This window comes from Hippocampus comes, unplaced genomic scaffold (genome assembly GCF_001891065.2).
Source record: "Hippocampus comes isolate QL1 unplaced genomic scaffold, H_comes_QL1_v1.1 scaffold45, whole genome shotgun sequence".
In the NCBI taxonomy this organism is placed as follows: domain Eukaryota; kingdom Metazoa; phylum Chordata; class Actinopteri; order Syngnathiformes; family Syngnathidae; genus Hippocampus; species Hippocampus comes.
Genome location: NW_017805783.1, coordinates 4,416,075 through 4,439,309, shown reverse-complemented (window position 1 = coordinate 4,439,309; position 23,235 = coordinate 4,416,075). Strand labels below are relative to the sequence as shown.

At 41.6% G+C, this 23,235-nt stretch overlaps 2 protein-coding genes across 3 annotated transcripts in view; one reads left to right on the top strand and one right to left on the bottom strand.

Annotated features, from left to right (window-relative positions):
- The window catches only part of vps33a (VPS33A core subunit of CORVET and HOPS complexes), a 6,928-nt gene extending 5,586 nt beyond the window's left edge, over positions 1 to 1,342 (bottom strand). Inside the window, exons 1-4 of the mRNA XM_019885229.1 lie at positions 1,203 to 1,342; positions 880 to 945; positions 622 to 749; positions 302 to 488 (exon numbers count right to left, since the gene is read on the bottom strand). Of these exons, the coding sequence (XP_019740788.1) occupies positions 302 to 488; positions 622 to 749; positions 880 to 945; positions 1,203 to 1,304 (483 nt within the window). The 5' untranslated portion in view covers positions 1,305 to 1,342. The remainder of the gene's footprint in view (positions 1 to 301; positions 489 to 621; positions 750 to 879; positions 946 to 1,202) is intronic.
- A 941-nt stretch (positions 1,343 to 2,283) lies between these two features.
- On the top strand, positions 2,284 to 22,326 carry LOC109525012 (rabphilin-3A). Of its 2 annotated transcripts, none has more exons than XM_019885230.1 (18): positions 2,284 to 2,530; positions 14,328 to 14,416; positions 14,523 to 14,534; positions 14,801 to 14,932; positions 15,043 to 15,172; positions 15,601 to 15,684; positions 15,752 to 15,899; positions 17,432 to 17,611; positions 17,705 to 17,887; positions 18,609 to 18,688; positions 19,136 to 19,210; positions 19,541 to 19,650; positions 19,763 to 19,889; positions 19,969 to 20,025; positions 20,128 to 20,282; positions 20,568 to 20,649; positions 20,782 to 20,878; positions 20,984 to 22,326. In XM_019885230.1, the coding sequence occupies exons 2-18, from the start codon at positions 14,406 to 14,408 to the stop codon at positions 21,112 to 21,114; spliced, it is 1,794 nt and encodes a 597-aa protein (XP_019740789.1). In that variant the 5' UTR covers positions 2,284 to 2,530; positions 14,328 to 14,405; the 3' UTR covers positions 21,115 to 22,326. The 2 variants fall into 2 exon arrangements, with proteins under 2 accessions (XP_019740789.1, XP_019740790.1); XM_019885231.1 differs by having other exon boundaries at positions 2,286 to 2,530; positions 17,756 to 17,887.
- Positions 22,327 to 23,235: the final 909 nt, after the last annotated feature.

Sequence of the window (23,235 nt, the reverse complement as noted above, 5' to 3'; positions counted from 1 at the left end):
TAAAAAACCCCCCCCCCCCCCCCCCGCCGATGATTGTGGTCTTTTAAAGCAGTACACATTTTTCTTCTTGCACTGCATTTCTTTTAGTAAATGATGAATTTTAGTAAGATATCTTTTATTTCTTTACTTTGTCTTTAGTTCTTTTGTTTTTAAATGTTGTACTTGTAATCATGTGAAGCCCACCGAGTTACCTTGTATACGATGAAATGTGCTATAAATAAAGCTGCCTTGAGAGAAGGCACTTCATTTAAAGAGTAGTGGGATGCTTGATTTTTCTTTTAAATGCAAAGATTAAACACACCCTGAAGGCACTTTCATATTCCATGGACAGCAGGTCACCATCATAGGGAATCAGGTCCAGGATATACTCATCAATGTTGATGAAGGAGCCAAGCACACCCTGCTCCTTCAGCCTTTGTTCACACAACATGCTCCGCCGGGGTACAAAAAGGATGTGAAAGTCACGGGTCGAATGCAGCTTATCTTCACTGACAACACAAAATACAAGGCATGGGCAGTTAGTCGTGCATGAGGGTGACTTTCAGGGATTTAAAATACTGGACTGTCTTTAAAGGAGCATGTTTTGGGATATGTTTTGAAAGCGAGACACATAAAACTTACTTGAATACATTCTCAGCAATAATATCCATGAGCTCTAGTCTTGGACGGACAAAGAAGATGATGTTTTTGACATCGGCCGAGGGGAGCCGGCCGGTCTTGAGGGTAAACATTTTTTCCACCTCATGTTCCTGAACCAAAGAACAACATGCACTTGTGATATGAGGCAGAAGAGGCAGATTTTTGCATTCAACTCTGGTAGCGTGAACAAAAACGCCTTACTAAGTCAGCAATATGAATACACATGAAGAGTGCAGTTACCTTAAGTAGGGAATATTGCGCTATTAGTCCAAAAGGTCCAGTCAGATATTCATCCCAAACTATGGCCTACAGAACAAAAGCAAATACAAAGCACATTAGTACCAAGACCTGCAATGTGTAAAAAACACCACCTGTATTTCAAAGTTTGCCAATTTTAAATATTTTCGATCTATGTCACGTCAACTCATATGTCAGTCAAAGCTCCAAACACTGTTTAGCAGGCTCTGTTGATGGCTACACAGCGATGTCAGAGCCTGACTCCGTCCCTCTGTCTACGACAGAGATGAGTTTCCTGTTGTTCTTGCCTACATGTTAAATATTACCTTGCTTCCAGCACACTTGTCCAAGAACTCCCTGAGCTCCTTTCGTGCTGCTTCTCTCAAAATGTTTAAATTAACTCTCCCGTATGATAAGTGGGCAGCCATTTTGAGTGTTCAGAAATCACGTGACTCGTAGGACCTCACGTGACCAGCGACACACAATCCGACATAAAAACAACTCTCTGAAGACACGAAAGACATTTTTTTGTGAAATAACAGCCTGTCAAATTACTCTAAGTAAATATCACTAATTCAGTCAGTCTAACTTACATGACATCTCGGGGAAAACAATTTATTTGTGGGGCAAACTAACTCAACTCTGCGCATGTGTACTGAGTGAACTATGTTCACGAGAGAGCTCATTGCTGTCTATTTGTTATACCAAATGTCGGGAAAATATTGTTTGAGTAGCACCTTTGGGATGTTTATAAACATATACAGTACATCGAACACTGCCTATATGCGAGTGTTCCGCAGTGACACTTATTCGGAGGTGTAATTTTTTTTAAATTGAAGGCGTGGCATGCATTGTACATCCAGAATGAGCAACAAAAACAATGCCTCTAAAAATACACCTCACAGTTATTGTGTTTATTTGTCACAAAGTGAGTATGTTGAAGTTTTACGTGCCTGCTCTACTCATCTTTTAGCGACAGTTCATCACGTAAAGAAACAAAACGGCCGTATTTGACACTTTAGCGCAATAAACAAGTTGTCTTTTAGATGGCGCAATTGCCCCATTGTAGAGTCCCTCGATTCAGTTTTGAAGGAAAAGCGAGGAATTTTCGAATCGCTGCCTAGAAATGTGTGCTGCATATAACTCGTAACAGAACATTGTCGAACAGATTTAACACAATTATTTCAGAATACATATTTTTTTAATAAATGATGCGTCAAAAACAATTTTATTGTATATATCACAATATTCAAATACAATGAAGCGTAGAGTTAAGACAAATACTTTGTCGGTGCGTATATTTCATGAAAAATGAGAAATCTCAGAATTGTGCCCCAGTGCGTCTTGCCAGACAAATTTTGATCAGGTGGCGACTGTTCACTTATGCATTAGTGTTATCACTTCACGTCCAGGGGTTTCCTTCCCCGTGAATCAAGGGCTTTCATTCCCCACGCAGAATAGAAGGCGAGTTCCCACGCACACCGTAGAGATCTGTGCCTCGAGCCACGGACTACTCCTCCGGGCTGAATATTAAAATCCAGGCTCCGGTGTGACAAGAAGCATGCGTATTGATTGACTCCTTCGCCATAATAGTCATCCCTATATCCATTCTCCGACAACTGACTGAGAAAGAGAGGATGCTCTGGATTCTCAGGTATGTCTTTGCATCGCCGGAAGCATGACAAAATATTGAAATTACGCATTCTCAAACTGAAACATCCGCGAGGGTCGCGCGTCCGGCCACTGACTTGAATGGATGCAACCTTTCATTCACAAGAGAGGAGGACCGATAATGATCTTTTACCTGGAGCGTTTTTCATTGTCCCCTTATTAATTCGATGTGCCCCATCTCCACTTACTCACTGAGTCACCTGCATGAAAAATGGCAATTTGTGCAGATCATTGTTCATGCATGACGCTCCTGTTAATTAACCTGACAGAAGCAGCAATTATGTGCATCCTTTGATTGATTTCTTTGGTTTGGGGAAACAACTGTCTTGCATTATTCTGGAAACCATAAGGTTTTTAAAAGAGCAAATTACCATTCATGGCAGCATAGATCGGTGCTGAGTGTCAATTTGTCTTGAAGATACATTAGACTATGTGCTGTGTTCTGTTTTTACACCTTCTAAAATGCATTGTGAATATGACGAGCTGGCCGCCCTCATGCAGTCCGTGCTTCCCAGTTGCAGTCAGATCTGGAATAAAACCACAGACATGGTAAACCATGTAGGACATTGAGTGGTTGCGCTCCTTGGGCGTTGCTGCAGGATTTTTTTTGTAGCTGGATGGAAAACCTCAATGAATCCCTTCCAATTATGATGTGGACAGGGCACATGTGGACTCCAGTGGGGCCATGAACAGGTGCTTCAGTCACCTTGTTGTTGTGTTGTTGTCTCACTTTGCACCCACAAGTTACTACCTTTTTCAACTGATGCTGGAGGGTGGCAGAAGGAGCTGGCTCTATCATCTCCATTTCTTTCTACAGACCTGAAACCCAGGGATTAAATGGGGGAGGGGAGAAAAAAAACTCAATATTCTGTGTGAGAAATATCTGCGGCTGCCTCCTCTCACATAAAAACCTCGTACATTATACGTTTGGACAATGATGTGTATGCTTATACCTCTTTTATTTTTACAGGCTTGTCAGCACTGACAAAATGGTGCAAGTCAAGTCAAATGCAAGAAAGAATATCATGTTAACGTATAGAGCTGTGTGTTGAGGGAAAAAATGGAAAAGATGGAGGAGTGTAGTAAGTGCTCTGCGTGCTAACTGCATTATTTAGAATGATGAGAATCAAGGCGGCCGTTATCAGATTCTAATGTCATTGGCTTATCTTCATCCCTGATGATGACTATGACATATCTGAGGTTGATGCATCCTATCTGATCCACTGACACAGTTTCTTAATTTAGCATTGCACAGGTACTGCCATGATCATACATACTGATGCACATGCACTCAAACTGTGTTAAATCATTTTGCTTCCGTCCCACCCTGCTGTTACCATGGTCACGGTTGGTGAAAGGTGCATGTGTGCTCCTCAAAATCTCTTGTATTTTTACACTTTAGAACATAATATGGGAGCTGTCAGTTTTGTACTAAGGTTTCCTTTTAGTTTCCCAAGCAATCTTATTTTGCCATTTGCAGTCAGTCTGCACAGGGGAGTGTCTTCATCTTGAAACTCTCATCAGTGCAGTGGGTGAGGATCAATGCCTTTCTGAAAATGGCGATTAGATCTCCTGGAACGCTCGGGCATTACTGAAGAATCTGAAGTCATTAATGAGGCCTATTGATCACGTTAACTGATGAGATCCCTGAGTATAAAAGAGGCCAAAACTCACTTTTATCATCCCTGGACGTTTCGAGCCTTCAAGGTCCAACACAGACCATTTCAACTGACCTCATATTTGTTTGGGTTTTGGAAAGAGAGATCATCTGTTTTGTTGCCATCATAACCACCATAACTCACCCGACAGGCAATGATTTAAATAACTGTATAGTTATTTAAATCATTATGACAATTAACCTTCTTAGAACAATCAAGCACATAACTTGACAACGTAAATAAACATAAATGACAACCCGTACACATAGGAACTAGTCAGTCTGCAGCTATAGTGCTTTCAGTGAACATTAGCAATCGTTAATGGAATTTTCCTTCTTTGCAATAGGCAGTGGTCATTAGATATGAGTGTTTTGCATTAAGAGCGTGGTCAAGGAATGATTTAAATTTATATCTCGAGGCATCACTGTATCTGAATTCTTCTACCAAAATGTATTTGAATGTAGAAAGTATTTAATTTAAAGCAAATGAGTTAAAATACCTCTAATCAATTCAAATATGAATTCAATTTAAGTGGTTAGTTAAAATAAGAAATATATACTGTATACATATGACTTTCTTAAGCCCATATAGGTACCCTACAGATCAAGGGTCACCGTGCTGTCCGCAAGGAACACATGAACAGCTCAAGGGCCTGTTCTGGAAATAGCTCACCAGGGAGATATTGTATATCACAATTTTTTGGTTGTTATTCTCACAAAAACTTGCACGACTAACCAATCATCCGCATCAAACTTATTTCGTAGCTATTTTTTCTTTATATAACAATTGCAATTGTTCAAATTTGGAAATGTCAATATTTTTAAAAAACACGTAGAAGTTGAAAGGTCAGTATTGCAGTGCATGAGCAAACCACAGTATTTGTGGACTCAAACTGGCGGGCGCAATGACAATGAGGTGATGTACTCCCAAATAATTTGAGCAAATATGTGATTTCAGAACTGTGTTTCAAACTCGCAGCCCTCGGCATGAACCGTTACCCAAGAAAGAGGTCTCAGTTTCAAAAAGGCTGGTGATTCCTGCTATATAGTCTCTGTGATGCAACACTGTTTCCAGTCTTGAACAAGACTTTCTTTGCCACCAAATCTGTAACAAATCCTCTGGGTCCTTATTTACAGGGTCCATATTTACTGCCACAGTTGTAAATTAAGGACTTGACGCTGTCGAACATATCTTAAAACATGTGTATTTGCTGTTGAACGATTCTGGAGTGGATTATCATAAAAGATATTTAATTACAAGTATTTGTTTGAAGTAAGCAGTGTATTCCTTAATTTTGCAGAAAATTCTCATAGTATTGATTGCAGGAATGGCTTTTGATGAGTCTATAATATGGTGCTGATGCAGATTTAGTGTTGCTTGGCCTTGGCACAGGTCTTTGCTCTAGTGCCATTGTAATTTAGTTTATGTTGTGCTGATTTAAGAATGAAAATAAGCTAGCACGAATGACTCTGCATGTCTCTTGGACAGTGCAAAGGGCACAGCAGAACTAGCAGCAGCTTAGCTTGTTGGAAACTGGATGGTCTTTCTTGTTTCTGCTCCAACGATGCGGGACTTGGGGCCTTGCCTGCACAGACTGTTGGGCTGCAACCGTGCAACACTTGTCCATTTGACAGGGGAGGTGCCCTCACAGATGGTTTTTAACAGATGGTGTCCACCAGCACTCCTGTCTGAGCTAAACATACTTTATTTTGCTGATGCAGCACCCCTAAAAGACAGACATCGTTACCATTTCCCATGCAGAGAGTTGATCTCATTTCATACCCGCTGTAGATGTTTGATTAAGATCTGAGAATCAGAAAGCTTTCAGAAATGCCTTGAGAGAGGGGACGTACACAAAGTGAACAGCACTGGGGGTTGAACTTGTAAATAATTAAGAAATGCTGAGTGATGTTTTCCTCCAGTAGCGAAAGGCCACATGGTGCAGGGCACTCTAGTCGAAGATCACTATTCGCTATTGGGATGGATGACGTTGGTAGAATAAATGGGTGACCGTTTTTGGTCTTTTCGACAGCATCTCTATGGAGTATATGTGGTCACTATACTGTATTATATGACATGTGCACCATCTAAAAATAACTCTTTATCCAAAGTGATATTAAAATATATACTTCAAACAAATTAAACAATTAACACCATCCTATTCAACTTGCCAGCACAAAGTCTACTGAAATTTGTGTCTTTCAGCAAAACTGTCCAACGGTGCCACTGTGAAGCTATGATTCAAATTTCTTTTTCCTTTTACGTTTTGTGACTTTTGATTTACTGTTTTGCTTTGATTGAATCAAGCTAATTAAATTTAATCTCCAACAGCTTTTATCTGCATGAGAAGCTCTGGCCTGGGAATGTGATTTGGTTGTTGTTTATGCAACAATTATAGATACAAGAATGGATACTTTACTGGGTGCACAGGTTTGGAAATTTGGAATCTATTATGACACAAGAAATAAAAATCCATCCATCCATCCATCCATTTTCCGATCCGCTTTATCCTTACAATGGTCGTGGGGGTGCTGGAGCCCATCCCAGCTGTCTTCGGGCAGTAGGCAGGGGACACCCTGAACCGGTTGCCAGCCAATCGCAGGGCACACACAGACGAACAACCATCCGCGCTCACACTCACACCTAGGGACAATTTAGAGTGTTCAATCAGCTTGCCATGCATGTTTTTGGAATGTCGGAGGAAACCGGAGTATGCGGAGAAAACCCAGGCAGGCCTGGGCAGAACATGCAAACTCCACACAGGGAGGCCGGAGCTGGCATTGAACCAGCTACCTCTGCACTGTGAGGTTGCCGCGCTAACCACAAGACCACCGGGCCACCCAAGAAATAAACAATAGTTAATTTTTAGAACACTGTGACAGTCTGACAATGAATCTTAACTTGGCAATAGTTATAAGCAAAGGACTTATCAAAGACTTATTGGTCATCATTTAATTTTTTTCCCTGCATTTCAGTTTGCACCGTTTTCATGTGAATTTAAAGTACCTGTACATTGTTACTTCCCAAACAGTATGTATGTCAACCAACACTTAAAGTCTTCACATTATGTGCTACAATACTGGTACCTTATTCTCTATTCCATAATATCAAAGCTGTGAGGCGTTTTGGAGATCATTAATAATAAAAAGTAACTCACCACAACACAGGAAATCATTTCATGCATTCAAAGAATTGACCAGGAACCCTGGCTGTGAATCAATGCATGAGTAGAAAATAATGTGCTGTTCTTTTGTGCCAAACATGCTTCAAGGGCAAGTCAACCCCCAAATTTCCTTTTCAATAATATGTTCTATGCGTCTCTACTAGTGTCAACATGACATTATGATTAACATTGTCTATGGAATATGAGTTCAGCAGCAAAATCCATCCATTTTTAACCATCTCAGCGGGCGGCCATTTTGACCCAAGAGATGGATAAACACGGGTGGATTTTACTGCATATTCCACAAACACGCTACTATTCAGAATGCCGTGTTTAGACTAGTGGGGCTGCATACTGGCATAGAACATATTGTCAAGAAAATTTTTGTGTTGACTTCCCCTTTTAATAAATATTGTGAGAGTATTTTACATATTTAGATATATGACTATACCCATGACAATAGCTCACAAATTCTTGACAAATGTTGGACCTCAGCTAATTTCTTTTAACATTTTGAAGAATGCACTTGGTAAAATAGTTATTCAGTTTGAAATAGTATGATGTACTGAAACAATAAGACTATCTCGCTACTTGTAAAACATGTATTCACATTATTACCCGATGAGCTGTATGCACATTCTGTATTGACATGACCATAAGGCAGCTGGTTAGCATGAACCTCCTGGAAAATGATTTCACAAAAAGTGCCAATGGATCCTCTTGGCTGATAGCTGGAGGTGGTGGTGTAAGAGGTAAAATATGGTTGTTTGTTTATTTGTTTTTTTAGCGTAACTTAAGGGTTAACAATAAGACTAGCAGCCTGATGAAAGATGCATTTAGATAAACAACACCAATGCTGTGAATTACAACATTGGTCTCTAATTCTCATTAACCCGTTTTTGAAATGTCCTTCAAGTATCACTTGGGAATTCTTGTCCTGGATTATAAATCGTGTTTCAGTGTCATTATAGTCAATATGTTAAAGAGGGGACACATGCAGGGTGTCATAGAATTTTTTATGACTGACATAGTTGCTGTTCTCATTTTGAAACTTGAAAGAATGTTAAAGTGTTACAATAGTTTATCATGGCCCTTTATGGGATTGTTTGTTCTTTATACCTGGTTGATCCTGCTAGTAGCATATGCTTGTCTCAAAAGTGTGTGTGTGTGTGTGTGTGTGTGTGTGTGTGTGTGTGTGTGTGTGTGTGTGTGTGTATCTAGAGAGCGAGAGAGAAAGAGAGAGTGCTAGATGGAACCCGTCTAGCTTCTCCTGAGTATTTTTCAGGAAACCCAGGACTGTGCCAGTCATTTTTCATAGAATGTCAAGTGCATATTGAGACAAAGTTGCCTTCATGAATCCTCACCTGGCGGGGAGGGCAAGAGCGTGGGCCATGGCCGAATGATTTGCAACTCCACTGCAGAATTCACAGATTTAACCCCGTTTGGTCTGAAAGGGAGAAACCAAGCAATCTGAGTGGACTGAGGCAAGGGAAGGCATCTGTCTGTGACTATGCCATTCACTTCAGGACTCTGGCTGCTGAGAGTAGGTGGAATGCCACAGCATCTTTCTGAAAGACCTGTCCGACCTCATTCAAGAACGGCTATTGCCGTTAGACTTGCCTGAAGATCTGGATCTCTCATTGCCCTAGCCTAGCCATTCAAACAGACAACTGGCTTCAGGAGTTCCGGGCCCTCCAAGGAGGACGCCCATAGCAAGTTCCAGTCCACGGTTTGCCTACCAGTCATCCACCAGCAGAACAACGCCAGTTTCTGCATGTGGAAGAGGAGGAACCATGCAGCTCACTCAGGCCGAATGCCAGCGTCCTCTCAAGGAGAAGACGTGTTTTTACTCAGCGATCATCCTGTGGCCATCTGCCCAGCCAAAGCAAAGCGTTTGGCCAGTCAATTCACTTCCTCTGGTTTGCCTACACGCAGTTCGCCCCCTGTCAAGGTAAGACACCAAGCTACCATCACAGAATTGAAGGCTTTAATTGACTCCAGGGGTGATAAGAGCTAACGCAGACTGGCCTACCGGCAAGATTCTGGGGTGGGGAAGGGACTGTGGGAGCAAGTGTCTGCAAGACAAGACTCAGGTGAGGGCTACCACCATTATAAGTGCTGTCTCATCTCATCTGGTTACAAAAACCCAGCTTTGTCATAGACCATATGACAATAGATCTAATTCCAGGATCCACCATTCCCAAGGGGCAACTGTATTCTGTGTCAGTCCCCAAATGACAGGCCATGAAGGACTACATTGAGTCTTCTCTGAAGGCGGGTCAGCCGACCATCTTCGTCTCCTGCAGGAGCTGGATTCTTCTTTGTAAGCAAGAAGGATGGGTCCTTAAGACCATGCATTGACTACAGTCCTCTCAATGAAATCACTATCAAGAATTGCTATCCACTCCCTCTGTCATCTGTCTTTGCGAAGCTTCAGCAGACCACTGTTTTCACTACACTGGATTTACGAAATGCATATCATCTCATCCGAATTAGAGAAGGTGATGAGCGGAAGAACGGATATAATACTCCCTCAGGTCATTAGAAATACCTAGTCATGCCCTTTGGCCGAACGTTCTTCCAGGCCATGATCAATGATGTGCACAGAGACTTCCTGGACCAGTTTGCCTCTGTTTATCTTGATGACATATTAATATATTTCACAGATCGAGACAATCAGCATCATGTGAGCCAGGTCCTCCACCGTCTCCACCTATATGTCAAGGCCGAGAAAAGCATGTTCCATGCTGACACGGTTTCCTTCCTGGGGTTCATTGTGTCCTCTGGGAGGGTGCAGATGGATCCAGCCAAAGTGAGCTCTGTAACCGAATGGCCTACACCTGACAGCCGTAAGAAGCTGCAACAGTTTCTGGGATTTGCCACTTTTACGGGCGCTTCATTAGGAATTTTAGCCAAATTGCTGCTCCTCTCCATGCTCTAACCTCTCCTCAGGTTCATTTCCACTGGTCTCCAGAAGCGGCAGAGGGCGTTCTAAACCCTCAAGCATCGCTTCACATCAGCACCCATTCTCACCCTGCCATATTCACAGCGGAAATTTGTGGTGGAGGTGGAGGCATCGAATGAGGGAATTGATGCGATTCGGTCTGAGATGGATGGCTAGATGCATCCCTGCGCTTTCCTGTCTTGCCGTCTGAGTCACACAGAGAGAAACTATGACATGGACATCCGGGAGCTGCTGGTTGTTAAGGTTGCCTTAGAGGAATGGAGACACTGGCTGGAGCCAGCCCAACTTCCATTCATTGTGTAGACATATCACAAAGACCTTGCTATCAAACAGGGCAAGAGACTGAACTCAGGCCTTGTCATTTTGAGTTGTCAGTCGCTGATCTGCAAATAAATGTATCTTTTTACTTTGAACGCGGTGTTGTGTGTGTGTGTGTGTGTGTGTGTGTGTGTGTGTGTGTGTGTGTGTGTGTGTGTGTGTGTGTGTGTGTGTACTATTTCTTTAGGAAACATTCAATATGAGCTGAATGGTACACCTTGAACAGTACAGTGGTCTGTTTGGAAAAGTTGACATTTTATGGGAAAATCAAAGAGAACAAAGTTTTTGCTCTCTTTAATAGATTTGCTCCCCCCTCCCCCACTCACAGTACTGTATATGCAACTTCCTTCCAGCAAGTTTTATAAAGTATCAGATTAATAGTTTGTTGTTTGTGTGCCAACAGTGAATAAAATCCCCCTCACACTCAGAGGTGAAGCTAGTGGTCAGGCGTGACCACGGTCACTCCTTGTCACTCTCTGGTCAACTTGACATAGGAGAAGATTTTGATACCTGTGACTAGGTAGGGCTGGGTAATTAATTGAAATGTAATCGTGATTACGATTTTGGCTCCTCTCCATCTTGAAAACATGATACTTTGTCGAAGAAAAACGATTCGTGTCGAGCAAGTGCGTTCGTGCACAAGTTCCCAAACTTGTAAAAGTACCCTGAATGCACCATGGTACTTACACAGCAAGTGTGAGAGACCAACACATGCACAGCAGGAAAAGCCTGTATTTCATTTATTTTTTTATTGCTCTTATTTACATTTAGAATTGTGAATAATTAAGAGATTTTTGTTTCAATGTCCTTTTTTGATGTGATTTGAATAACTGAGCCGTTGATCACAGTGTGCAAAATCTTGTCGGCCGTCTGTGTCAAATCAGTACAAGAGATAGAAGTAGACAATGAGATAGTACTCATAAGCAAAGAAAATACCATCATCAAGTTAATGAAGCTCAGCATGATTGTATGATTGTATTGAATGTAGATTTTTACTTAGACTTGTTCCTGCTTGATTATGAGTGTGACGGGCACTGTTCTGGAAATGTGAGCATGATGTGCGCGTGCATGTGGTTGGCTATGCCACCACTCAGTGAGGCGATTTGTCAACCTGGCCAACCAGAAATAATTTCTGGTTACTCCCCTGCTCACACTTAAAATGATTTTCCTGCCAAAAGCCGTCAACACTATTTCTGTTCTGAATAGTCTGGGCCTAATGTCTTTTCATCCCTGTGTGGTATGCAGCTGTAAGATCCATAACGATCCATATTGGATCAATCCATCATTGTCCTGCATGCATTGTTGTCACCCTGCCTATTTTCATACCACATGTGAACAATAACATCTTGTAAAGAAAATGCTGACTGAACTCTGTGCTTTCAGTGAGCCTGCAGTAATGAGTCATACACCTGCTTTTCAAAGTCGCATCAATTCGTGCCGGTAACTCTTGCATTCACTTCAAGAAACTAAGATGAGGGCATGACCATGTTTCTAAAAATGCCTGACAGATGCTTTGTGCGTAAAATGTGCTCGGGGAGTACAGATGTAGATATCAATTGACTATCCTCTTCGGCCCATAAATGCCTTGCTAAATTCCTCTCTTCTTCCCCCATATGAAATTCTGTACAGGAAATTGGTGCATGGATGACTTCATGTTTATTGTTTTGCACTTGAGTGTACATGCTAAATGTACATTTTGTTATCTATTGCATTTGTATGTTGTGCTTTAGTGCTAGATGTCACCATCGACAAGCACTACAGTATATTTGGGCATGTACTTAGAATAAGGATGGTTCTGAGGTTACTTTAAATACTGTACTATCATGGTACTGTACCCTCCCCGATATTTTCTGCCTTATCATCATTCATTCATCTTCCAAACCGCTTTATCCTCACTAGGGTCGCGGAGGGTGCTGGAGCCTATCCCAGCTTTCTTCGGGCAGTAATCTGACACTGTGCCATTGTTGCTGTAATGTGCAATAAAAAGCAAGATATAAAGGCAAAAAAAAAAAAAGGAAGAAAAAAAACATAGGGCTTGGGACATTGCCGCTCGGCCAAACTTCCACTATCTTAATATAGTCAAATACCATAAAATGCAAGAGTCACTGGCTACATGGGAGATTAATGTTTTAGAGTTCAATTTTCATAACATCCATCCATCTATTTTCTGATCCGCTTAATCCTCAACAAGGGTTGCGGGGGGTGCTGGAGCCTATCCTAGCTGTCTTCGGGCAGTAGGCGGAGGACACCCTGAACCGGTTGCCAGCCAATCGCAGGGCACACAGAAATGAACAATCATTCGCGCTCACACTCACACCTATAGACAATTTGGAGTGTTAAACCAGCCTGCCATGCATGTTTTTGGAATGTGGGAGGAAACCGGAGAACCCGGAGAAAACCCACGCAAGCACGGGGAGAACATGCAAACTCCACACACGAAGGCCGGAGCTGGAATTGTACCCAGTACCTCTGCACTGTGAAGTCGACGTGCTAACCACTCGACTACCGGGCCGCCGCCATATCATCATATTGTGTAAATTTTAACAGTGTTTCTGGCCCTATGTCGCACTGCTTTTTAACATGGAGATGAGGCAGATTCATTGCATTTATAACCTTGGCCCTTATGATGCCATGACTGTAGATTAGCAAGACTTAGTGTGACATTAAGGTGGAGACAGTCTATTGTAATTTGCCTCAAGTGGTTAAAAAGCTTGTGGTATACTTGGTGTTTCTTCTCCTCCTCGAAGACAGAAATGTATTACATGCTTCCCGTCCAAAGCTATTGACATCAAATGTGATCACTTTAAATGTCAGACTGGGCGACCTCTTTACTTGCTTCTTTCCATTCTTTACTAGTTTTTGACCATCTTGTTGAATTGGGCAATTTAAAACGGTACGCGTGAGCTACGATCGTTAACAGGCTGCAAAAGAGCATCGCATGCCTCAGCGTCAGCCTGTTGCTCATCATGGCATGCATGTGTACGTACGTGCGTGCGTGCGTATGCGCGCGTGCGCGGTAACGGGTCAATCCCGGGAGGTTGGTTAATCAAAAAGTAGATCTTCGGTCAAAAAAGTTTGGGCACCCTTGCCCTAATGCAACTGATTAAATAGGGGGAAAGAAAGCCATTGACTGGACTGTAAATATGAACCCTGCAAATGTGCGTATCTTGCAATTGGTACCCGTGGACTCATTTGAAGTATTCAGATTAATGTAAAAGTAATTACAAAAATAACAACTAAGTGTTTAGAAGTTGAATTGATTTATGTCCATTGTGGTGGTCATAAATATGATGTCCGCAGTATTCAGTTTTGACTCATTCATTTCATCAATCTGTAGCAATGAAATGTATCTGGTGGATTGCCAATTACAGCGCTGCACTGTTCTGTCCCATTTAGACCAAATGTCCTCTCTGATGACAGAGCAACCTGTAATTGCAGTTAAGTCAGTGCAGCGTAAGCACTCGCTAAAAACAATGAAATGGCTAAATGTGCGAACTAGAGGTTTTAAATCAGAACTAATCATTCTATTAATGACTCAACTATACTTATTAAGCCTCTATACCGACTCCCTCACACACTATTAATTTTCTACTAACTAAGCACAACAGAATCCAACCTATTCATGCTAGAATTTCAGTCTTATTAGACTTTCATGTTGCGTTCATCTGTCTTGTAGAATGTGTTAGTGCTGCTATGACTGACAGTGATAAGCAGCAGCTCAGATCGCTGGGTGCCCAACGACAGGCAGAGAGCCATGCACGCGAGGTGAGCACGATTATCAGCACATGCTGTTGTCATTTGGCTGTACGATCACCAAAAACTAATGCTTTGTTTCCTCCCACATCCTGCCGTTGTGTGATCTGTGACACAGTGATAAAGAGCAGTAAGTACAGAACACCTCAATTATCTGTCTCATCTTCCCTTTCACTGTATTTTTGTGCCCTCGAAGTGTAAAGAAGGAAAGGTTTTGTAGTTTGTACACTAATATGAGAAGTATGTTTACATTGCGCATGTTGCATTAGTTTAGTCAAGGCAGGTGTGCTCAGTTTAGTTGTTACAAACATTAAGTGTGACGTGTGTGTTACGGCATTTAAAAAAAATCTGTCTGTCTGTCTCTGTCTGTCCATCCGCCCACTTTTCGAATGCCAGGGGTAATTGGACCATGCAGCCTGGCCCTGGTCCTGGTCCTGCTCCAGAGTTGACAGATGAAGAAAAAGAAATTATAAATGGTGTTATAGCACGAGCTGAGAAAATGGAGGCCATGGAGCAAGAGAGGATTGGGTGAGACACTGAAACTCTCCAGTGCATGGAAATGTGTTCATTGCACAGTGATAATTACACTTTAAGTCATTTTAAGACAATTGTCAATTAAGTCAGGTGTGCCTCTGTAGGCGCTTAATAAACCGCCTGGATGACATGAAGAAGACTGTGTGTGGGGATGGACTGTCTCGCTGTGTGCTGTGTGGGGAGCAGCTGGGCACACCTGGGGTCAGCTCCGTAGTGTGTGAGGACTGCAAAAAGGTAAGAGCTGAAATAACCACAAGTGGCAGTTTCCTTAGGAATTGGTGTGATGTGAATACTGAGAGATACTAATTCTACTACAAAACTAGATAGTATTACTCAATTCAGTGCATAACGCATGATAGAAATCTCCGGATACTGTACGCTGTGCCCTCTTAGGGTGACAGTCGCAACGGGACGTCACCATAGCGACCTCACTGGTCGTTCACTAAGTGTTCCAATGCACTCGCATTGAAGCAATGAAACTGTACAGTGCTTGTCTCTCAATGTTGCCACACGAATGGGAATTAGTGACTCCAAATCGTAGGAACAAAATTATACAGCTGTTTGATTTAAATCAACATTCCACCATCTTATAATTAATGTTTTAATTGTAATAATACTATAAATGGCAAGCAATGGGCTCTATCAATTTTCTTGTTGCGTAGAACATGTGTACAAAGTGTGGGACCCAGTGCAGCAGTAGGCCCCGTGCTGTGTGGCTGTGCAAAATCTGCAGAGAACAGCGAGAGGTGAGTGTTTCCTGCTAGGAAATGAAGAACTTACCCTTAAGAAACCCGTAACACAGTTTTTTTTCAGGTTTGGAAGAGGTCTGGTGCCTGGTTCTTTAAAGGATTTCCCAAACAATTCCTTCCTGCACCCATGCCATTATCTAAGACGAAAGATCAACGTGCCCAGGAAGCAGCCTCCAAACCGAGGGAGGAGGCAAGTCAACATCAACAACCTGGTGCGTTCAGTAGCCCGGTGCTTTTAGTCCGTTTTGGTCATTATTCATCTTTTAGCTTGGGGTAGGCCTACTCGTACATCCCGCAACACACATTTTCAATTGTACGTTTTCTTTCTCTCAGGTCAGAGTCAGCCTCCTGCAACTGGTAACCAGGTTTCAGGCAAGTTATCATACACAGATCACGTGCCTAGAAGTTTTTCCCACTACATTTAAATTTTCAGTGGATTTGTGGCACCCAAGTGTTTTTAATACTTCAGTGGGTGTTGACTACATTTTATGAAATGTCATTTTCCCCCACTACTATTTGAATTTGACAGTATCTATTTATAAAATTCAACAAATCTGAAGACACAATGTTTTTCAATGAGCAATTTGTTAGATTTCGCTCTACATTTTGTTTAACCTTAAAATTCATGATGCCGCGCCACTTACTCAGTATTCTCTGTTTTGATCCTGGTTGGGAAAAGACTTGACAATTGATCTTTTTATGCTAATTGTCCAAAATAGTCCTGCTTGACATGAACCGTCGTAAATTTGAAATGCCTCTGGCCTTCAAATCTGCCTTAAATATTGATGACAAATTGAGTAAAGTGCTGGAACAATTGCTCTGAGAGGTTAGTCAGTGTTGACATGATAGCATCTCACATGATGTGAATGTCACTTTCCATCACATTTTAAAGATAATCTATTGAATACGGATCTAGAGTGGAGTTGGCATGTTTTTTTTCCTGTGTCTCTTGAATATAAAATTTTCTCCGTACCCGCTGCAATGTGCTCGCGTACTCCTGGTTGGGAAAAAACTTCTCTACACCGGTTTGGTGTAGAGAAGGCCTGAGAGGTACACTAAAGCAAATTACGTATCTATTTCACATATATCTTGCCATAGAATTTGCCCTTTTCATTTTTTTAGGCAGGAAAGACTCATGCTTTACATTTTTTCACGGGCAAATGCTGACCCTACGATCCAACAGTGTTTGTAGAAATCTTTTAGCCCGCCAATGTTTTTTCTGTCATCCAATTCTGGTGAATATGATCAATTCGTAGCTGCAGTTTCTTGTTGCGGACCTACAATAAGTGGACTTTTCTGTGAGAGCTTCTTCTCCATGTTATTCTACATACAAAGTCTTCTGAATACAGTCACCTCACTTTTAAAGAGTGCCTATCAAGTTACTTTTTCCTACTTGTCAGCTTTAACAATTTTAACACGCTCTTACCTCCACCTACCTCAATGCATTTTCACCAGGAGTACTGCTCAGTGCAGTACATGGGACAGTTTGTCACATGACTTCCTGATAATAGAAAGACCCTGAACTATACAGTTGTTCCATGTATGCACTGTAGTTGACTGCTGCAGCTTGTTGTACCGAATGTAGGTCAATGCCTTTGAACAAAAAGCTGCAACATCCAAAGCATCCAGAGAGACTGGAGAGTTATTATATATTCTGCTGCAGTGAGAGCCAGAAGTGCGAATATACCGTCTCCCTCATGAATAGTGTGTGTTTGCGTGTTTACTGTATTATGCTCATTTTTAGAACTCAAGGGTCGTGCTGGTTATCCACCTGTGGCCCCGAAGCCATCAGTTGTACGCATGGCCACAGGCAGTGCTGGCCCCGAAGACGCAGAGCATGGAAGTCCCGTGGTGATGAAGAGGATGGTGCCCGTTCAGAGCTCCAGACCGCAGCCCGTTGTGACGCCGTCTATGGCACCACAGGGTGAGGGGCAGCTGGGCCCCATTCTCCTATACACGCCCTAATTATTGGGCCTCAATTTTAAGCAAAATTGATATCCTGCATGTGTGTTTGTAGGTCAGGTGGGGCGTGAAGGAGGTGCTTACTCTTCTGGTGCAGTCTCTTTAGAGCAGAGAGCACCTTCTGCTATACGAGAGGACAGAAGGCAGCCCGCCGCTTACAGTGCTCCTCCTGCCCGACATCAACCTCCCCCCGCCGCAGAGGAAGAGGAGGTCAATGACTATGATTCTGATGAAGCCAGTGAGTACATCACGTGCACCCTCTTTTCTTTGGGGAATCACTGACTGACAGGTTTTGGTTCGCCAAGGAGACAATTTTTGTCACAAATTTCAAATGAGTTAGTAATTTTTTTCAAATTGCTTGCTGTTTTGGAGTTTAAAAAAACCCATTAAGCCCATAGTAATTGGAATTTACCTTTGAAACTACAGTATGCGGGAAATGTTTAAAATGAGTTATTCTACAAAAAAAGGAAATGTGAAGCAGCTGAAATAAGCACTACAAGGTATCCAAGAAGCAAAATCTCTACTCAACAACTAGGTCAAAGTGGATTGTAAAATGCTAAACTCAATCATCATACATGTGTAACAAAACATTTTATGCATCACCATTGTTATTGATGAGATTCCACCATCATTCACTTATGCCCTAAATTATGTTATTGATGAGATTCCACCATCATTCACTTATGCTTAAGTTTGATGACGTGATTGTTTTCTGTCAGGGCAGGACTGAGCTTTCTCTCAAACTTGCATTCCAAAGCAAAATGTTACTTTTTAATTTTTTTAAAAGCACCTTCCCTGTCTCTGTAGTCCCTTTTCATATCAATCAGTCAATAAAGTGATAGCTTCTGCATGGGAGGCCACAAAAACATTGAGCATACATAAATCTCTTCAAACCTGAACCCAAAAGCATTAAAAAAAACACTGAAGTGTGCTGACCTGTCTTGATTGGTCTCTTTCAGCCACCCTGGGCTCTCTGGAGTTCAGTCTGATGTATGACCAGGAAAGCAACAGCCTTCATTGTAGCATCCTTAAGGCAAAGGTACGTACGGCTCTCCTCATTCAATTCTTGCACCAAGGGACAATTCTACACAAATGTAAGGTCGTTATGGTCAGTAATTGGAATTTTGGTCAGTTATTTGTCCCCAGTGTGGGACAAATAAAGGATATCTTATCTTATCTTATCTTATGGTCATAATTGATTAAGCACACCTCCTTTCTATGTGGCAAAATGCAAATCAGTGCATGTTTGTAGTTTGGCAACTCCTCTCATGTAGTAATGAAGCTCAGAAAAACAGACTCAGGTGTCTGATGTGTTCATTCGAGAGTTGTCGTACATAGTTACTGAATGTTTCTTTTCAAGTTATTTTGAATCCTGTTGTAGTAATATTTTTATTTATTATTTTATTAATATGTTATTTGAACTCAACATGTCCCCGAAAAGCTCCTTATCAACACCCTTTGCATAAATTCTTCTTCTCATCCCCAGGGCTTGAAACCTATGGATTCAAATGGACTGGCAGATCCTTATGTCAAGCTTCATCTGCTGCCAGGAGCTAGCAAGGTTGAATTAAAGAAAAAAAAAAACAAAATACGTATTATAAAGTATGCACAGCACACCTATTATTATCCAGATGAGGGAAAAAAATTGAGGGAATTATGACTATGGGGTTTCTAATCTTCTGTAAGCTCAGGCCTGACACCTTGTGGTTAGAAAGAAATTCATTCATTCCAAAAAAGGTGTGGTACACAGAAAGCAACATGTCATGAAAATGTCTACTGTTTTCTCCATGCAGGCACTTAATAGAAAAATGAGCTAAAACATGAAAGCAGCCAACATGAGCTCTTGCAGCCTTCATTATGTCTCCTGTTATGATTTCTTCTTAATTAACAGTCAACAAAGCTGCGCACGAAGACCTTGAGGAACACTCGCAACCCTGCGTGGAATGAGACACTCACCTATCATGGCCTGACGGACGATGACATGCAGCGCAAGACCCTCAGGTGGATACAGAGAGTAGTCACACTCAGATTAACCAGACTCACATTGCATAGCCAGTCTGTTTTCAATGGCGTCCTCAATATTGTATGGTGTCCTGGCACTGGTTTTGCGCAGGCTGTCTGTCTGTGATGAGGACAAGTTTGGGCACAACGAGTTCATCGGAGAGACACGGGTGGCACTGAAGAAACTGAAGATAAACCAGAAGAGAAATTTCAACGTGTGTCTGGAGAGAGTTGTTCCAGTGAGTGATGATGATTTGCAGTCTTGCATCGGTTTTCTGAATCCCTAACTGAACCACTGATGTGATGTCTTTGTCACAGACAAAGAGAACAGCGACAGCAGGTGGAGCTCGAGGCATTGCTCTCTATGAAGATGAGGTGTCCCTCTGTTTCCCAAAAATAACTAAATGCAACACATTCCCCCCAAGTTTATTTTTTACGACACCTATGATATCTGTACCCTCTTGCTGTGTTTTCTAGTCTGCAAAAGATGGTGGAGAGGTAGAGGAACGTGGTCGCATTCTTATCTCCCTCATGTACAACACCCAGCTGAACCGCCTCCTCGTGGGTGTGGTGCGCTGTGTTCATTTGGCTGCCATGGATGCGAATGGATATTCTGACCCCTATGTCAAAATGTACGTATTGCACTGCAAATAAGGAGATGCTTAAATGGGTCAAATTGTGTTCATTAGCGATTGGCTGGCGACCAGTTCGGGTTGTACCCCAAAGTCAGTTGGAAAGTCTCTCGCAGATATGTTTTTCATCCATTTTCTCTCCATTTTTTGTTCTGCAGTCTACCATAAGGGCAGTTTTATGTGTAAATGTGCAATTTGCCACAGCTGTAGTGTTTTGGACAAGCTTTATGTTGCTATTGAAAGTTTTTAAATTTGACACTGGAAAACTGCTTCTATCATTGACAGAGTTCTGAAACCCGACATGGGGAAGAAGGGCAAGTGCAAAACTCAGATCAAGAAAAGGACTTTAAACCCAGAGTTCAATGAGGTTGGTTGGAGAATTGTTGGTAAAATACAAATATGTTGAGTGAAAAAAAATGATCTTCGCAGATGATTATTGACCACTATTTGGATATGACAAACACAGTATTTGGTAATGTGTGTCTGTATTCCGTCTCAGGAATTCAGCTTTGATATTAAACACAGCGAACTGGCTAAGAAGACTTTAGATGTCTCCGTGTGGGATTATGATATTGGGAAGTCCAATGACTACATTGGTAAATATTGGATCACGATTGCATTGATAAAATCTAATGGAAAGTAAAAAGAATTGAGCTGTCACTTTACTGCCATGCCCTCACCCTTTAATTCCATCCCTCCAGGTGGCTGTCAGCTGGGCATCACTGCCAAAGGAGAAAGGCTAAAACACTGGTATGAGTGTTTGAAGAACAAAGACAAGAGGATTGAGCGCTGGCACACATTGATGAATGAGAATCACACCGCAAGTGATTAACTACCTGTTACAAAAACAGCATGAGCTAGAACAACCCCCGTCCTCTTGGTCCGCATTTACCTCTCTGTGCACCTTTTTTATATAGCCTTGTTTTGTTATGTATTTCACCACCTAATATAGGCACTGCTCTTGTGCCTCCTCTGTCGTTTTCTGTTCTCCCTGTACTGGCTTGATCCACCATCTGAGAGATGCACGATATCAAGAAAAGTTACCAGACACACTTATTAATTCACGAATCAATCAAGAGTTGGGCTAGATTCCTTATATCACCCCGAATCAGATTTTCATCCTACAAAAACCTTTTAGACAATTCTACACTTACAACTTTGTGGTTACAGTTGAGGAAAGGCCATTTTCTGCCCCAGCATGGCTGTGTGTGCCCCAGCGCATAATTGCACAATGGAAGGTCCATAAAAACATGGTTGGATGAGTTTTGTGTTGAATAACTTGCACAGAACACCAACTTCAATCTCATTAAACACTTTTGGGAACAGAGATAACGAGCCATCAGGCCCTCTCTCAGGTCCAACTTAAGTGATGTCTGACCTCACAAATGTTCTTTTGGAGGAATGGACAAAAAAAATAAAAAAATAAATAATCTCACAGACAACTCCAATCATACCAGAAGAGTGGAAGCTGTTGTCACTTCAAAGTTGGACCCAGTTATAATTGCTTTCATTTTTACTTCGGTGTATTGATTGTGCAGCCAAATACTTTTCTGTATTGTGTGCCAAAGTTGACATAAAGGATATTTATTTATGAAAAACAAACACCAGGGTAAAAAGAAACAAGGAAAGTCTCGGTCTACAAGTATGGCCTTTGTTCATCCAAAATGCATTTGCTGGAGTCAAGCGCATGCTAACCCCAAACTAATGTATATGTCCTAAAGCCTACCCAAAAGCATGGAAAATTGATGAAAACAGGAATCATACATGTGGTCTGAAAGTGGAGCCGAATTTTCAGTTTTGTTATTGGAAAAGTCTGTTTTCTGTGACATACTGTACAACACGGATGAAAGTATAAAATAATAGTTTCTGGAAACTACTTGTTTGCGTGGACTTAGCCAGCTGTTTCATTTATGTATCCGAAACATGTAGACTAAGAGTTGCACAATTGTACAGCGACCGGTATGCCGAGTCTGAGACACTGGTTGCTTTGTCGGCATTGGAAAAAAAAAAAAAAGCAATATGTTGTAGCACACGGAGGTCACAATCATTACTGAGGATCCTAAAAGCAAAAAGCTTGCGCCTGAACATTCACCACAATGGCAAGCTTATCTGGTGTGATAATGTCACACCTGATGATAACACTTGAATTATACAAGCATGCCAAACCACTGATGTGTAAGAAGACACTAAAGATAATGTATACAACCATGAAGAAATGTTTACATACCGATACATTGCTCAGGTTAGATAGAAATATGACATAAGTGACTCATGAGTATTTGGATCCACCAATTGATGTTAATTTGTGATTTGATTAGAGCACACCAAGGTAAATAATAGGTGTATTTATGTGTGGTTACTTAATCTGTGAAATTTCAGTTTGTAGTAATTAACACTCAGACAGATTTTCTATGTCAAGTTTTACACTGAATGCAAATGGTAAGCGTTCACTCCTTAACAAATTACCGGTAGTCAGGAAAAAAAAAAGTGGAACTGTTTTTGTCATAAGTGTGTGCAGCCTTACCTGCATGCACTGTGCTTGTGACTCTCATGTGCCTGCGGCAGTAGTGGCCCACTCTTACCCCAACACACCATTTGCACAATGCAGGGTTATTCTGCCACTCCCTCCCAATTCATGGCTTTGTGGCGTGTATTCAATAATCACAGCAAATCAAGCAAAGCACACCTTACAAAGTGGAATGACTCCAACTTATAGAGCTGTTTGCAAGTTATTCCAAGTACAAAAACAAGAAATTCTATGCATGAAGTTTATTGTGGTACAAGTCTATACAGTATACAAATCTATATAGAGAGATATGTATACAGTATCTGTATGTAGGTTTTATATATATATATATATATATAAAATCAAAGCCCCACCTCAGCACGGTTGCATTCTATATATCGAAACGTATATTGGTATTGTCAAATATAACGGCGGCAAAGTAGTGAG

Coding starts and splice junctions, on each gene's coding strand:
- LOC109525012 (XM_019885230.1), top strand. Junction 14,933..15,042: donor ATGGAGCAAGAGAGGATTGG/GTGAGACACTGA, acceptor GTGCCTCTGTAG/GCGCTTAATAAACCGCCTGG. Junction 20,026..20,127: donor TTGCTCTCTATGAAGATGAG/GTGTCCCTCTGT, acceptor TGTGTTTTCTAG/TCTGCAAAAGATGGTGGAGA.